The 17,221-nt window shown below is 50.4% G+C and overlaps 1 protein-coding gene across 5 annotated transcripts in view; it reads left to right on the forward strand.

The window, feature by feature from the left end:
• LOC105471092 (cilia and flagella associated protein 46) overlaps positions 1–17,221 on the forward strand; it is a 125,100-nt gene that overhangs the window by 36,728 nt on the left and 71,151 nt on the right. For all 5 annotated transcript variants that reach the window (XR_011607560.1, XM_024789507.2, XM_024789503.2 and 2 more), the window contains exons 23-26: positions 7,173–7,304; positions 7,730–7,892; positions 13,949–14,033; positions 16,676–16,814. Coding sequence is in view for 4 of the 5 variants with exons in the window: in XM_024789507.2 (XP_024645275.2) it covers positions 7,173–7,304; positions 7,730–7,892; positions 13,949–14,033; positions 16,676–16,814 (519 nt within the window). In the remaining variant the exon portion in view is untranslated. The remainder of the gene's footprint in view (positions 1–7,172; positions 7,305–7,729; positions 7,893–13,948; positions 14,034–16,675; positions 16,815–17,221) is intronic.

The following is a 17,221-nucleotide window of genomic DNA, read 5'->3' on the forward strand; positions in this document are numbered from 1 at the left end:
ATTTGCTTCCAAAAGGAAACTCGCCTGCTTTGGTGTCCCTCCCTGGCCTTCCTGTGCAGGTGGGGCCGGGGGTGCATCCCCAGCCCTGCAGCTCGGGCATAAGCAGGAGACGCCCGCCACCCACCCTGGCCCCTCAGGCCCTGGATGTGCTGAGGCTGAAAATACATCTGCCTGGCTCTGGACATGCTGAGACACCAGGCTGGGATCAGAGGTGTCTCTGGAAGTCTCTGACTGACCCCAGGCCAAGATCAGAGGAGCAGGAAATAGAACTGCCCCAGCCTTCTCAGCAGCCACCACTTGAAGCAGAAAGAAAATAGAACATTCCAAGTGGAGGTAGTTTTCAGCCTCGAATTCGAGCTCACCCAAACTGTCAGTCACGTATCAGGTCAAAATAAGCCATTTTAGACAAAAGGACGCAGAGAGTATACTTCCCATACACCATTTTTAGAAAGTTTCTTGAGGATATGATCCAGAAAAACAAGGAAGTAAACAAAAAAAAAAAAAAAAAAGAGAAAGATATGTGGGATGCTAGAAATAACAGATTCAACCCAGGAAAGTAGTCAAGAGCTGTCCCCAGATGGACGCTGTGCAGAGAGAGCTGCCTGACCGCATCAGGCGGCTCAGGAGGACCCTGGGGAGGGCGGGGAAACAGAGTCCCTCACATGACGGGTGGGGACAGTTCAGTGGGGCACACCAATTAGAGAGTCTGGGAAACCAAGTCATTTACAGCCAGACTCTCCAGTGAGAAACATGGTGTTCATGATATTCCACTTTTAGGATTAACTTGTTGACAAAGAAGGAAGCATTTTGACGAAAGGATGGATTTTGGCAATACAAAAGTGAAGGAAAAGCGCAGGTAACATCCGCTGGTAGAGCAGGAAGGATGAGCTAAGGGAAGTGTGGGTGTTGTGGTCCTCGCCGGGAAGGTGAGTCACCAGGGTCATGGTGGGGACCGGAAGATGAGAGGCTGGCATGACATTGTAGGTGCCAAGGTGATAGGTGGGGATTAAGTGTCATGCGGTCACTGGCCACACAGGTCAGTTGAAAGGGGCTACAGGGGGTCTGAGTGAGCTGAACTTAATTCATCCTCGTAAGCAGCCTGTAGGTCGAGGCTGCAGCAAGCCGTGATTGTGCCACTGCACTCCAGCCTGGGTGGCACAGCGAGACTCTGTCTCCAAACAGAACAGAACAAACATTATTTCTAAGAGAAATAAACTACAAAGACAGCGTCACAGAGGTGATGGTGCACAGTGCTCTGCACAGAGCCTCCTCATAACTGAGTTAGCATTACTTCCCCAAGTGTTGAGGGCACAGCAGCACACAACAGGAGGATGTCGGGGCTGGGCGCCCTGGCCCTGCCACTGCTGTGTAAGTTGACTTAAAAATCAATTTTTCTGTTAAATTAGCTAAAGCTGTAAATTTATACATACGGTAACAGGGAAAAGGAGAGGTCATATGAGACTGGAAAAATTGGATTTCCATGTGAGGACTTTTGGAAAGTCCTTTGTGGACCATTGCTGTCCTCTAGTGGCACTTGGTGTCATTGCGCCCAGCAGGAGCCCCTCTGCCCTGGGTGCAGCGTGGGTGGGTTTCCACAGCCACAGGCGGGCGATCCTGCGTGCGGGCAGCCTGGGTGCCACAGGCGGGCGATCCTGGGTGCGGGCAGCCTGGGTGCCACAGGCGGGCGATCCTGGGTGCGGGCAGCCTGGGCGCCACAGGCGGGCGATCCTGCGTGCGGGCAGCCTGGGCGCCACAGGCGGGCGATCCTGGGTGCGGGCAGCCTGGGCGCCACAGGCGGGCGATCCTGGGTGCGGGCAGCCTGGGCGCCACAGGCGGGCGATCCTGCGTGCGGGCAGCCTGGGCGCCACAGGCGGGCGATCCTGCGTGCGGGCAGCCTGGGTGCCACAGGCGGGTGATCCTGGGTGCGGGCAGCCTGGGTGCAGGAGGCTGGAGAGACCCCGCAGGCTGCTGCTCAGCAGGAGATGATGTCGCCTTGCTGGTCACTGTCAGAGCCACAGGCCCTCCCCGAGTCCAGCAGGACCCATGCCCACATGCAGCAGACGATCAGCCTTTGTAAGAGATACTTTAAAAAGTTTACACGTATTTCAGTTCTTCATCCTAATTTCTTTCCATTTTGAAAATTATGTGTAGAAAGTCTAGCATGGAATTTGTCACAGTGTAGCTTTTATGATAGCATTTTACACTAATGGCAAAGTGGCTTTCCGTTCTTGGTGAAAAGTAGAACAGTTACTAATCAGTTCATACTCTCAATTTGTGAATGTGTAGTTACCAAATCAGTTTCACACTTATGCTATTAACGTCAAGGAATTTATATTAATAAGAAATTTCATGAGATTCTTAAAATACACACAAAATGCGTAAAGAACAATAGTCTAAGAGTGTCATTTGGACCTTCCAACTCAGCTCAACATTTTTATTTAACGTTATCACCAACAGTGATTTTATATATATTTATATATTATGTATTATGTATATTTATATGTAATGTTATTAATATAAATTTAAAAGTCACCTAGTTCTGGCCTTGAAAGCATAATGGGTGTCATACTCTTGTGCTGTGAAAAAGAAAAACTGTAAAACTTGAAAATATACATGAGACAGTTGTTTTTAGCTGTTGGATAGCAGGCAGTACAAGGCAGCCATTCTTGCTAGAAGGAAATATCAGAAGTGGGCTCTGCATTCTGCCTCAGGGAGCTTCCCACACTGCAGCCTGGGGAGTGGGCCTCAGATGGAAGAGTCGTGGGGAGAAACAGGTCAGGGCTTGGGGCTGCAGCAGCTGAGGTGTCTAGGACGTGACGTGGGCATGTGGGGCAGGGCCCTCGTTCTGTGGAGCCACCCATGAGTCTGTGGCCTGCCTGGTGGTAAACGATGTGTGCGCAGGACTACATTCCAGGCCTGGCAGAAAACAGGTATGGAGGGGTCTGTAAGCTGACAAGATGCCAGAGGCCATCCTGTGCTAAGAGAAGTTGGAGTTATGACCAGCTCACATCAGGGGGTACCTCACTGAACTCCAGGCATTCAGAAAGACACACCTTAGCAATGGGGTGAGTGCAGACTTGCCCCAACAAAGCCTAAACCACATGGCAGTAGGATGAAGCTGAGCCACCAGTAATTAACTGCCTGTCAGAACAAAACCCAACACTCTTTAAAGGAAGTCAACACAGTCCACACTTTCAGCAGTTGAGCCCTCACAATGTCCAGCACAAAGTCAGAAATTACTAGATGTGCACAAAAGCAAGAAAATGTGACTTATAACCAGGATGAAAAAAAACAGCTGATGGACCCAGCTGTGGTGTATGTTGACATGAGCAGACAAGGAGTCGAAAACAGCTGCTGTCAATATAATCACAGATTTTCAATGGAAATAACTAGTGTACAGACAGGAATTTCAATAAAGAATGGAACCTATAATCAAGTAACTGAATGGAATTCCTAGAAATGAAAAACAAAGTGTCTGAAATGGAAATGCCACTGGAAGAGCGTATCATCAGGCTGGACACTGAAGAATGATCAGTAACTTCGAATCCAGGCCAGCAGACTCTGAAAACCGAAGCACAAGGAGAAAAACAGAGAAACTAAATGAACAGAGCTTTCCGTCTGCGACCAGTGGGGCCATAGAGCTTTCACTCTGTGACCGGGGCGCCATAGCAGGGGGTCTAACCTGAGTGCAACTGGAGTCTCAGGAAGACAGAGGCAGCCGGGGGAGGCCAAAATACACACATTTGAAAACATAATGGCTGAAGATTTTACAAGTTGAATTAAAAATATCAACCTGGAGATCCAAGACTTTCTTTTTTTTTTTTTTTTTTTTTTTTTTTTTTAATTTATTTATTATTATTATACTTTAAGTTGGAGGGTACATGTGCATAACATGCAGGTTTGTTACATATGTATACTTGTGCCATGTTGCTGTGCTGCACCCGTCAACTCGTCATTTACATCAGGTATAACTCCCAGTGCAATCCCTCCCCCCTACCCCCTCCCCATGATAGGCCCCGGTGTGTGATGTTCCCCTTCCTGAGTCCAAGTGATCTCATTGTTCAGTTCCCACCTATGAGTGAGAACATGCGGTGTTTAGTTTTCTGTTCTTGTGATAGTTTGCTAAGAATGATGAATTCCAGCTGCATCCAAGTCCCTACAAAGGACTCAAACTCATCCTTTTTTATGGCTGCATAGTATTCCATGGTGTATATGTGCCACATTTTCTTAATCCAATCTGTCACTGATGGACATTTGGGTTGATCTACAGCCATTTGATCTTTGACAAACCTGAGAGAAACAAGAAATGGGGAAAGGATTCCCTATTTAATAAATGGTGCTGGGAAAATTGGCTAGCCATAAGTAGAAAGCTGAAACTGGATCCTTTCCTTACTCCTTATACGAAAATTAATTCAAGATGGATTAGAGACTTAAATGTTAGACCTAATACCATAAAAATCCTAGAGGAAAACCTAGGTAGTACCATTCAGGACATAGGCATGGGCAAAGACTTCATGTCTAAAACACCAAAAGCAACGGCAGCAAAAGCCAAAATTGACAAATGGGATCTCATTAAACTAAAGAGCTTCTGCACAGCAAAAGAAACTACCATCAGAGTGAACAGGCAACCTACAAAATGGGAGAAAATTTTTGCAATCTACTCATCTGACAAAGGGCTAATATCCAGAACCTACAAGGAACTCAAACAAATTTACAAGAAAAAAACAAACAACCCCATCAAAAAGTGGGCAAAGGATATGAACAGACATTTCTCAAAAGAAGACATTCATACAGCCAACAAGACTTTCAAGGAACCCCAAGTGGGATAAACGCAAAGCGAACCACGCCTGGCTCCATCGTGGGGGAATTGTAGTCACATTGCCGAAGACCAAAGACCGGGAGAAGATCCTGGAAAGAAGTTAGCGTGGGCATGGATCTGTGCATACAGGAAAACCAGGGCAAGAATTGCTGCTGGCTTGTCATCAGAGACAATGCAAACCAGAATACAAAGGGTGATGGTTTTTAAGTGTTGAAAAAGAAAACCTGTCAATCTAGAATTCTATATCCACCAGCAATAGTCCTCAGAAATGAATACAGAATCAAGACATTTTAAGACTAATAAAAGCTAAAAGGATCCATTCCCAGCCAATCCTTAGAAGAGGACATGCTAGAGGAGATGAAAAACATGAAAAATGGTAAATTTGGGGGTAAACATAAAAGACTTTTTTCCCTTTCAGTTCTTAAATTCTTCAAGAAACACTTGACCTTTTAAAGCAAAAATAAGATCCTATTGTGGGATTTTTCATAATATAGAGGCAAGATGCAGGGCAGTGGAAATACACGGGATGGGCTGAGAGGCAGCGATTCCGAGGGCCCTCCTGCCGCACGTGACGTGGAGTAGGACTCGGGTGAGGTAGACGTGGGTGGTGAAGGACGCATACTGCAATCCCCAGAGCAAGTGCTAAGAAATGGAATGAAGCAAAGAGATATAACGAAAAATCTGATAGAGGATATGAATTGGGATACTAAAAATATTTAGTTCATGCAAAAAAAAGGGAGGAAAGGAACAAAGAACATGTAAGTCAACAGGAAAGCAAGGAGCAAATGGTGGATTTGACCCTGGTCATAACAGTCATTCCATTAAATGTAAACGAACCAGCACTACAGTTAAAATGCAGTTTATCCCACAGAACATAGGAGCAAGACCCAATAATCAACTATGTACAGGAGACCCTCTTCAAATGTAAAGACACAGATTAAAGGCAAAAAGACGGGAGAGAGGCACTGTGCAAGCGCCAACCACGAGAAAGCTGGTGTGGCGGTTCAACAGCCCAGGCGCACTATCCAAGGTAGACCTTCCTCATCATAAAGGATTAAATCTTCAAGAAGACATAAAAATGCTAAATGTGTGTTCACCTCATAGCAGAGCTTGAAAATACAGGAAGTGAAACATGGATCCATCTACGGTTCTAGCTGTAGATTTTAACATTCCTCTTTCAGCAGCTGACGGAGCAAAGCGGGGGGAAGTCACTGAGGCTACAGATGGAAGGAGCAGACCTCACTCACTGGCATTTATGGAACACTCAACAACTGCCTAACACAGATCAAAATGTTTAGGACGGCAGTACCTAGGAAACAGAACCCTCCTTCCTGCCCTGCCTAGGTCGCCATGCCCGCCTTAGAAGGTGGTTTCAGCTTCACACCACCGGCTTGCTTTGGGCACTACGGGTCCATGCAGGCCAAGGGGCAGTGCCTTCCTCTTTTGACTCCTTCGGGACAGAGGGGCAGAAGCAGCTGTCTGCTCCTGCAAGCAGGTCCCTGGCTCTGGACCCTGGTCCATGAAGGGAGTCTACCCGTGAACCAGCATCTTTCTCAGAGAATAAATCCGGTGCCTCCTCTGAGCTGAGCCACAAAGGCGTGCTCCCCGTCCATTGCGGGAATCCTGCCTTACTGTGTGTGGCGTTGCAGCCCCAGCCACGGCAGCACTGGAGCAGCGAATGTCCAGGGATGAGGAGCCGTGGAGCTGATGCTGCTGTTGACACCCAGGAGTGTGCGCCCAGCCAAGCTCTGGGTGCAGAGTGGACCTTCTGAGGCCAGACTTCCATGTGGGCCTGGGCAGCAGGGCCCGTAGAGGGGAGCGGCCCCCAAAGAGGGGCTGGTTCTGTGGATCTGTTGCTGCACAAGCCCCTCTAAAGATTAGTCATTAAAAAAACAGTTAGTGATTCTGCGCCATGGTTCTGGGGACTGACTGGACACAGCCAGTGAGTTTTGAGTTGGGGTCTCTCATAAGGTTACTGTGAGAGTCAGCTGGGGTGACAGTCTTGAGGGTCCACTGGCTGGATGTCCCCACAGCCCACTCCCACCATTGCCACGTGGCTGCCAGCTCCATGGTTGAGAGCATTCCCAGGGTGGCTGTCTCCAGCGCCCAGGCCACACGTGGGCACTCCAGGCCTCAGAGGACCAGGGCCTTGCATCCCTGCAGTCTGGCGAGTCCCTGAGGCTGGCTCAGATTCGGGGAGGGCGGAGCCCTGTGCACATGTGCTCATGGGCCAGGAGGTGCCCGTCTTAAAATACCACCTGTGCAGTTCACAGGTCAGTGACCGTGACCCAGGGAGGGAGGATCCAAGGTGGGCCACAGGGGTCTCCCTCCTCACTGGCCCTGTGTCCTGCAGCGAGGAGTCCCGGCTGGTGGCAGAGATGCTGTGCACGGCCACGGGCATCCAGGGCAGGAGCATCATGGAGAACCTGAAGGGCCGGAAGCAGCTGCGGCTGGTGGCAGCCAAGGCCTTCACGGAGAGCGCCAGGTGCATGGCTCTAAAGGGGCTGGGGTGGTGCTGTGGGGGCTGTGTCCATCCCCTGCTGTGCCAGACCCCTGTGCTCACCAAGGCTGTGGTCTGTCCTGTGGGCCCAAGGGAGGGCTCCTGCCAGGGAGGGCGAGGTGGACAGTGTGGCCAGTTCAGGGCACAGTCTTCAAGGAGGTGTGGTGGCCCCCTCTTGCCCTTGTACCTGCCTGGGCTAATACAGCCTGACCTTGGTGGGGGTCTGACCCTGTGCTGCCCAGAAAGGCCCACTGGGGAGGATGCAGCAGGGACACCTGAGCAAGTCACATGCCCGGGAGGGAGCAAGCGCGTGGATGGGCCCTGGGCGCCCGATCTTCCTGTCCCTCCTGGTCCAGCAGCTCCAGGTGGGCCCAGGTGGAGCCACCGTGTCATGACCTGCCCTCTTTCAGGTTTGGAGGCATCGCGGGCAGCAGCACCCTGGTGATGCTGGCCGCACGGCACTACTGGAACGCCTGGCTCCCGCTCCTGTCCTCAGCCGTCTACAGGAAGAAGGCCAAGGGTGCCCTGAAGAGGATCATTGGCATCATCAACAAGACAGAGGCCAGAAAGCAGGTGCGCCAGCCCTGGAGGGGCTCCTAACTCCCACTGAGGCCTCTATCGGGTCTTCCAGAAAGGACTGGAGAGGCTCCCAAAGAAAGACCCCACAGGCCTCCCAGAGGGTGCACCAGCACCAGCCGAGGAGGGGAGGGGGCTAAGGGGGGTCCCCAAGTGCCAGCACTGCGGGGCCCCCTGCTGGACTCGGTGCTCAGCCCTGACCTCCCCCAGCAGCATACATGCACCGAGGGGCTCTCAGAACTGGAGACACACAGCAGTGGGTAGAGAGCGAGGCCAGCACAGTCCCTTCCTTAAGCGGCTTGGTTTCTAGGCAGGGAGGACAGGCCCCACCTGCCGTGAGAGAGGGTGGCCCGGAGGAACAGCAAGCAGAGGGCAGGGCAGGGGGCAGGGGCTGAGCCACAGGTGCCTCTGGAGGCTTAAGGCAGAGTGGGGTGGCAGGGAGTAGAGCCCCCAAGGCCCAGGGGATGGGGCAACCCAGGGAGGATGGTTGCAAGAGAGGGGCCATGTGGATCCAAGAGTGCACCTCCTTCTAGGGTTGTTGGAGGGAGGCTGGGCTTGGGTCCTGGAGTGGTCCTGCAGGCCTCTCCCCAAGAGCAGGAGCCTGGCCAGCTTCTCCCTGGGCACAGATTTGCAGGACAAGCCTTGGCCTTGTGGACTGGGCTTCCTGAGTAGGCTCTGGAGTTGGTGAGGGCTTCGTGCTCCTGGCTCACAGGTCTGTGGACGCAGCTCCCTGCTGGGAGATGGGGAGGCAACCCCTCCTCCTGGGAAGAGGCTGAGACTCTTGGGTTGGGGTCAGTCTTTAGACCAGGGCTGAGCCAGTCCAGCCCACTCTGAGCTCTCTTCTGGCCTCAGCCGTAACCGGGAATCAGGAGTCAGCCACAGAGAACCCACAAAACGGAGCCCTTCTAAGAGGAGCAGCCGCATAACCCGAAGCTCCAGTGGGAGGAGGAGGACAGGGGAGTGGGGCACAAGACAGCAGGCACAGGCAGTGGGCGCCGCCACAGAAGCCACTGCACAGATCTTCAGAGGCATTCCCAAGGCAGCTTCTTGGCCTGACTTTGAAAAGGCTGTGTTGGGGCCTCTGGGCTGTCCAGCCCACCCCAGCCTCTCCCTATGCTGGCCTCCTCCGGGGCAGTGCCTCCTCATCCAGTATGGTCTAGGCAAAGGGACCCTCCTGGACTGGCTCCCCCAGGAAGCCTGGGTCTGAGCTCTGCAGAACTGCCTCTGGAGCCAGACTGGAGAGTACAGAGGCAAGCCAAGGCTACTCCACCTGGCCTGCCAACCTGCCAACCTGCCAACCCACATGTGGCCATCCTGTGGGCAAGATGCAGCTTCCTGGCCCCAGGGCTTAGCCTTCCACTGGCGCTGCCCAGCACATTTTCTGGCTGCCCAGGAAGACCAGAGTAGATTTTTACTACTTGTGACCAAGAATCCTGGCTGACCCAGATATGTGGTTCCTACAAACCTGCAGTGTCTTGCAGGGCCCCGTGAAGGGAGGGCCTGCAGATGGTGAGGTCCATAACAGACGGAGATTCATGGCCAGAGAGCCTCAGGACGGAGCCTGGATATTAATCCCTTAGCAGATACCTGATGTGCAAGTATTTTCTCCCATTCTGTGGGTTAACTTTTCACTCATTTGATCATGCCATTTGATGTACAAATGTTCCTAATTTTTAAGAGGTCCAATTTATCTATTTTTTTCTTTTGTTGCCTATATCTTTAGTGTCCTATCCCTGGTCATTGCTACATCCAATACCATGAGGATTTTCTCCATTATTTTCTTCTGAGAATTTTGTAGCTTTAGCTCTTAAGTTTAGATCTTTGATCCATTTGAGTTAATTTTTGCATATGATATTAGGTAAAGGTTCAACATCATTCTTTTGCATGTGGATATCCAGTTTTTCCAGCACCACTTGAAGAGACTGTGCATTCCCTAGTGAATGGTCTTGGCACTGTTGCTGAAAATAATTTGACCAGAAATGCAAGCGTTTATTTTGGGGCTCTCTATTCTATTTCACTGGCCTATATGGTATCATTTTGCCAATACTATGCTGTTTGAGTCACTGTAGCTTTGTAATATGTTTCCAAGTTGGGAAGCATGGGTCCTCCAACTTTGTTGTTTTTCAAGATTGTTTAGCTCTTTGGGACCCCTTGCAATTCCATATGAATTTGAGGATCAGTTTTTTAATTCCATATGAATGTGAGGATCACTTTTTAAAATTATATATTTTTTAAAAAGACTACTGCAACCCATAGAGATTGTGTTGAATACTGCTTTGGGTAGTATTGACATTTTAACAATGTTAAGGCTTCCTATCCGTGAACATGGGCTATCTTTTCATTTATTTAGATCTTTAATTTCTTTCAGCAACCTTTTATAGTTTTTAGCATACAAGTCTTTCACCTCTTTAGTTAGATTTATTACTAAGTATTTAATTTTTTAAGGTGCTGTTATAAACAGGAATGCTTTCTGTCTTAGCTTGGGCTGCCGTAACAAAATACCATAGACTGGATGGCTTAATTTATTTCTCAAAGTCTGAACCTGGAAGTCTGAGATCGGGGAGCCAGCGTGGCTGGGTTCTGGTGAGGAACATCTTCCTGGCCATGAATGCCTGGCTGCCTTCTCACCATGTCTTTATGTGGCACACACACCCTGGCTGCCTTCTCGCTGTGTCTTCATCTGGCACACACAGAGCCTGGCTGCCTGCTTGCCGTGTCTCATGGCACACAGAGCCTGGCTGCCTTCTCACCATGTCTTCATGTGGCACACAGAAGGAGACAGCAAGCTCTCTGGTGTCTTTTCTGAAAGTGCACTAACTTTATCGTGAGGACCCCACTCTCGTGACCTTATCTAACCTCGGTTACCTCCCAGAGGCCCTGTCTCCAAATACCACCACAGTGGGGGTTAGAGTCTCGGGATATGAATTTTGGGGGCACACAGCTCAGTCTGTAGAACTTTCTTCCTAATTTCCTTTTTGGAGTTTTCATTCCTGGTGCATAAAAACACAGCTGATTGTTGTGTGTTGATCTTGTGCCCTGCAACTTTTCTGAATTCATTAGTTGACTCTATTGCTTTCTTGTGGATTTGTAAGAATTTTCTCTGCATAGGATCATGTCATCTGTGAATAGAGATAGTTTTACCTCTTCTTTTCCAATGTAGCACACACAGTCTGGCTGCCTCTCACCGTGTTCTTCCTCGTTATCCAGTAGCTCTGGTCAGAGCCTCCGGTGGAATAGCAGCAGTGGAAGCAGCGACCTTGTCTTGTTCCTGGTCTTAGTGAGAGAGCTTCAGCCTCACCACTGCATGTGGCGTGAGCTGTGGGTTTTTCCATAAGGACCCTTCATCATGTTGACGAATTTTCTATTTCTAGTTTTCTGAGAGTTTTTTGTCATGAAATAGTGTTGGGTCTTGCCAGATGCCTTTTCTCCATCCGTTGAGCTGGTCATGTGGTTTTTCTCCTTTGCTCTGTTAATGCTGAATACTGTGCATCACGCTGACAGATCTGCCCACAGTGACCGCCCTTGCACCTCTCACAGATCCCACTTGGTCATTATGAGTCATCTTTTTAATATGCTGTTGGATTTCATTTGCTAATCTTTTGGGGAGAATTTTTGCATCTATGTTCATAAGGGATATTGGTCTATAACTTTCTTTTCTGGTGATGTCTTTATCTGGATTTGATAACAGAGTAATGCTGGCCTCACAGAGTGAACCCAGGAGCGTTTCTTTGTCTTTACATTTTTGAAGAGTTAATAAGGATTGTTGCTAATGCTTCTTTAAATGTTTGATGGGAGTCACTGATGAAGCCATCTAGTCCAGGATTTTTTTTTATTAAGAGGCTTTTGATTACTAATTTAATCTCTTATTATAAGTCTGTTGAGATTTTCTGTTTCTTCCTGAGTCAGTCTGGGTGTGTTTGGAGGGATTTGTTCATTTTTTCTAGATTATCTAATTTGTTGGTGTGCAAATGTTCATAGGATTTTCTTATAATCCTTTTTATCTCCCTGAGGTCGGTAGTAATGTCTCCACTTGCATTACTTATTTTAGTTATTTGAATAGTCTTCCTTTTTTTTTTTTTTTTGTTAGTTAGCTAAAGGCTTCTCAATTTTGTTGACCTTTTTAAAGAACCAACTTTTAAACAATAGACTTTATTGTTTTTCTGTTATCTTTTTTTGTCTGTGCTCTGATCTCTATTATTTCCTTCCTTCTGCTAGTGTTTTAGTTCCTTATGATGTAAAGTTGGATTATTGATTTGAGATCCTTCTTTAATACAGCATTAGCCGCGGTGAACTCCCTCTGAGACTGGCTCTCACTGCCTCCCTAAGTTTTGTCTAACGTGCTTTTTGTCACATTGATTTAGAGCCGCAAAACCAACTTAGATGTTTCATGTCGTTGAAAAAGCTCTCAATGACGTTAGGGGAGCAGCTGCAGACTTTTTGTGACTTAGTATTTCAGAAATTTTGCTGCAATATCTGTAATTAGATAGAGCCGAATGGTTAGCAGCAGACGTATTCGAGTCACACACCACCGAAGTTCGGTACCAGCGGCAAACCCACAGGGGCTGCAGCAACCTCAAAGTGTGTTACCAGCGCCAAATCTACAGCGGGCTGCAGCAACCTCAGTTCTTGCCTCCTCAGAAGAGAGACTTCAACTGAGGAGCCTAAAGCAGAAGGAGAGACAGAGGCACGTCTCAGAGCAGGAGTGAGTTTATCAGAGAGCTTCAGAACAGGAAGAAAGGGAAGGAAAGCACACTGGGAAGAGGCCGAGCAGAGACCTGAGAGGTCACGTGCATGGCTCACCTTTGGCTTGGGGTCTCCCACTGTTGTGGGACTTTTGCTCAGTTCAGCTAAAGACGGGGTCCTTGTCACACTGCCACAAAAGATGAGGCTTGTAGACAATTTGAAGGGTGAGAAAGGCAGGGTTTTATTGGGTAGAAAGGAAGAAAAGGGGAAACAGAGGCTCTTAGTGAAGCGAGAGAGTGTTTCCCGCCAGTGCACTTCCCACCTCACCGAATGGATCCCAGGTTCACCTGGGAGGAGGAGGGGCCGGGCTCCTCCCCGCTGCAAATGGCGTGAGCCTCTGTGTCTCCCCATCAGTGCGCATTCCTCCCAGTGAGCAGGCCGGTCGGAGAGTCTCTGGGGGCCCCTTCCCACCTGGCTATCTCAATACATTGACCGACTTCCAGGGTCTTGCGTGATTTCTCCCCAGACGCTTCCCTGGCGGTGGGCTGTCTGCATGCACGGTGGCTGCCCGCACTTGGGAGGGGCCGCACGCCCAGGGTACTTACTGGAGTTTTGCACGTGCTCACTTGAGGTCGTCCCTTACCAGTCGCGTGTTCCTAGAGGGAGGTCATAGGCCAGGGAAGCTCTGCCATTTTGCCTCGTAGTGTGTGTGCTTGAGCCCGCTCGCCCAGCTCCTGAGATCTCATCGGGAAGCTGCTCATCACCAGTTTCAGGTTTTTTCTGTCTCTTGGGAGGCGGCCTTTCCCTGGTGCTGGCTGAGACCAATTATTATTTTAGAGAGACGGTTAACAGCTGCCTGACCGTCACCTGATAGCTGCCTGAAGTTCCTGGTGCGGGGCGGGGGGCCTCTCCTGCCCCGCTCATGTTTGACTAGCTACCTACTCTAACGAAATGAAAAGCAAAACGATGTCAACCTAAAAGGAAGAAGCTGAGGCAAAATTGGTATAAGTAGAGAGTTTGCCTGGGCCAAGCTTGAAGGCTGTCATCCGGAAGCATCGATTCAAGTGGTCCTGAACATGCATTCCAATTAGAGGCAGTTCCAAGTGGGTTTTTAAAGGGAAATAAGAGGCAATTCCTGAGTTGTTTGCCAAGAATTTACATTAAAATAACTTAAGCTATTAATTGGCTGTATATTGTTAAGCTTTAGAATGTGGGCGATAGTGGCCGGTACAACATTGTCAGGTTAATTTACAGCAGCTATGGCAATAGCAAGCAGTTTAAGGAGACTCAGAGGGGGAGTTTCTTAGCTCGTGGTGAAAGACTGTCTTGCAACTTTCAAATATACGTGTCATTTACTTGCGTTACTTTAGGAGAAAGAGAAGACGCTGCTTCTGCACCAGTGGCCCACGGCTGACTTCCAAGGCGGCGGGACGACCGAAGGATATTTTCTTCCAGGTTTGTAGCAGGACAGACAGACCCATGGGCTCCAGGTACAAGGAAAGGGAAGGACTTGAGCCCAATTTTAAACATGTGTTGCTTTTAAATTCCCGTGCCCTGACATGAAGCCACCTGGCAATAACTCCAGATAATGTCTGTTCAGCGTTTGACGCATGACAGGCACCTGAGTGCTCTTCAGGAATGAGCTCATGAAATTCCTTTTCAATATACAAAGAAGCCAGAGCTGGGACCTTCTGACTGTCCATGAAAAAAGTCAAACTCTGTGAACTATTTGAAGGGATTGATGCTGGGCCACATGTGAGGAGTGTGATGCGTGACCCAGCCCCAGGAGGTCCTGAGAACATGGGCCCACGGTCGTTGGTTTACAGCTTCGTTTCGTACATTTTAGGGGAACAGGAGTTACAGGCAGAGACATCAAAATACGTGTCTGGTGCACATTGGTTTGGTCCAGAAGTTGGGACAACTCAGAGGGGAGGCTTCCAGGTCACTGGCAGATTCAAAGACTTTCTGATTGACAATTTGTTGAAAGAGTTATTATCTAAAGACCTGGAATCGATAGAAAGGAATGTCCAGGTTTAGATGAGGAGTTGTGGAGACCAGGGTTTTTATCTTGCAGATGCAGCCTCCAGGCTTCCGAGCTCTTATCAGACAAAAAGGCACCAGACTCTTGGTTAATTCTCCCCTGGCTCAGGGAACAGCCCTGGAGAGGGAAAAGGGGATTCTCAACAGGATGTAGTTTTTCCCCGCAAGAGACAGCTGCGCGGGCCCCACTTGAAAGTGTGTTGAAGAAAGATATTTGGGTATAAAATACCTGGATCTCTTTCAGGCCTGCGATCTGTCGTGTGATGCTTTGGTAGAGTCAGACTGGAACTTGGTATCTTACTGCTACAGAGCGTCCACTCCGTCAGCCCTCAGAGCTCTGTTTTCATGTGGATGCTGGTCCATTGTGCCTGGCTCCAAAGGCAGAAGGGATGTGATGAGACCTGTCCACCCTTGCCCCCTACCACCCCCGACCCCACCAAACTAGTTTTTCAGGTACACTTCGGAAGGCCCTGGGCCAAGAGGAGGGTCCATTCAGTTGGCTGGGGGGCTTACAGTGTTATTTTTGGTTTCGTGAACCTTGTCCAGGGCCACACACCCCTGAGTCCAGAGTGGACACTGTCACCCCTGGTCGTGGCTGCCGTGAAGTCTGGCCTCTCAGCTGTGCTGACAGATAAATCGCATTTTTCTAGCTCCACAAAAAACGTGGACACAAAACAGCTGCAAAACAAACATACAAAAACACATACTGACTTTAGAACAATAGAATCATATTAGAATACCAATTCATGTTTATAGAAAAAAAATTATCTGCTAAAAAAGTTATCCCTGTTAAGAGTCCTCATGTGTATTTGGGAAATCTTTAAATGCTGTGGAATAGAAAAGTGGAACCTACCTTGAGCATTTAGAGTCTATTTAGAGAGGCAAAGTTGATTTAAAATAATAAACAAAAGTGTGGCCACGTGTAATTACTAAGTTGAGTACTAACCCCAGCAGTGTGTGTGGCTTGCTGGTCCTGCAAGCACGAGCCCGACACACACAGCAAGTCCTTCCACTGAGAGAATAGGCTGCGGCAGAGAAAGGGTTAATCCTGGGGTGGCTGAGCTGGAGATGGGGATGCAGCCGCAGACCCACCTCCCTGAGGAGTTTGGGGGTCTTGAGGGTTTTGGAGAGGACGGAAGTGTGGAGATGGCTGACTGCCGGAAGAGCGCAGGGTCTTGGGAAGGCATTCCTGGGCCGGTCCCTATCGTGCTCCTCTGTGGGGGACTCCACACTGGTTGCTGGCATTCAGGGTCTGAGAAACATCCTAAGTGATCCTTCAACCAAAGCCTTAGGATTCTTACATCAGAGACCCCATCTACAGGAGCGATGGGGTCCAGGCGACTTTTAACAACAAGGACGTGGCCAGGGCACAGCCTGGTTACTGCTCAGTTATAACTACATTCTGTCCACAACCGGGCATGTGATTCTTGTCAGCCCTGGGGGTTGTTTCACGAGGACAGAGATGTGGATCAGAGCACCAGGACCCACCTGCTGGCTTCGTGCACTTGGGGGCACTGACGGCCCACGGGGTGCCCTGTGAAGGCTGGGTGGGGCTCCCTCCCAGCTGGCAGGCGGTTTCTGCGTGTGCCCCGAAGGCGAACACCTTGGCCTCTGTGTGTCACATGGCTCTGCTGCCCGTGCGGAGACTCGGGGGCTGTTCCCGTGCTGCGGGGCGCCAAGCGTGTGGACTCCCAAGCGCGCACATGGCGCTGTGTCCTCGGCTGCGGGGGAGCGTTCCATGGAACTCCTGAAAGGACCCCGAGTCCTGCTCTCCGATCTTTAATACGTGGAAACACAGGGCTGTGTCTGTGAATGCAGAATTCTCCAAGCAGATGGAGAGTGAGAGGCAGAAACCAGCAAGCAGACAAGACAGCTGGAGGGGCCACGCAGGTCCACAGCTCACATCAGCCCTGCGGGGCATGCGCCGGCCTGGGCACCTGAGAAGCCACGGTTCCACTTCAGGGGCACTGTGATGGGCAGCTTAGTCCGGGAGGTCCGAGGGCGCCTTTGATGAGGGATCGGGCGGCTCCAAGGACACCCCTTCTTCTCCCTCCCAGGGGCTGAGGACGACCTGACGCTCCGTGCTGCGCTCTATGGCCTGCTCTTCCACAGCCACGCCGACCAGGACGACTGGGAGGGTGGCCTCAAGGTGCTGGACGAGGCCGTGCAGGTGCTGCCAAGGACAGCCCACCGCCTGTGAGTGCTCCAGACACTGCATCCCCACCTGGAGTGTGCTCCCCCACCGCCTGCGGAACCCCCTCCCCGGAGTGTGCTCCCCCCACCCCCTGCTGCACCCCTCCCCGGAGTGTGCTCCCCCTACTGCCTGCAGAACCCCCTCCCCGGAGTGTGCTCCCCCCACCGCCTGCTGCATCCCTGCCCGGAGTGTGCTCCCCCCACCCCCTGCTGCACCCCTGCCCGGAGTGTGCTCCCCCCACCGCCTGCTGCACCCCCGCCTGGCGTGTGCTCCCCTGCTCCTCGCTGCCCCCCTCTGCCTGGGCCTCCGCAGGTTCCCACTTGTGCTGGAAGACTTGACTTCCCAAGGAGAATTCAACACAGGGAGAGCGGGGACTGAAAACCCCACACAGCCCCGAGACCCCCACCCC

This window comes from Macaca nemestrina, chromosome 9, assembly GCF_043159975.1.
Source record: "Macaca nemestrina isolate mMacNem1 chromosome 9, mMacNem.hap1, whole genome shotgun sequence".
Lineage (NCBI taxonomy): Eukaryota > Metazoa > Chordata > Mammalia > Primates > Cercopithecidae > Macaca > Macaca nemestrina.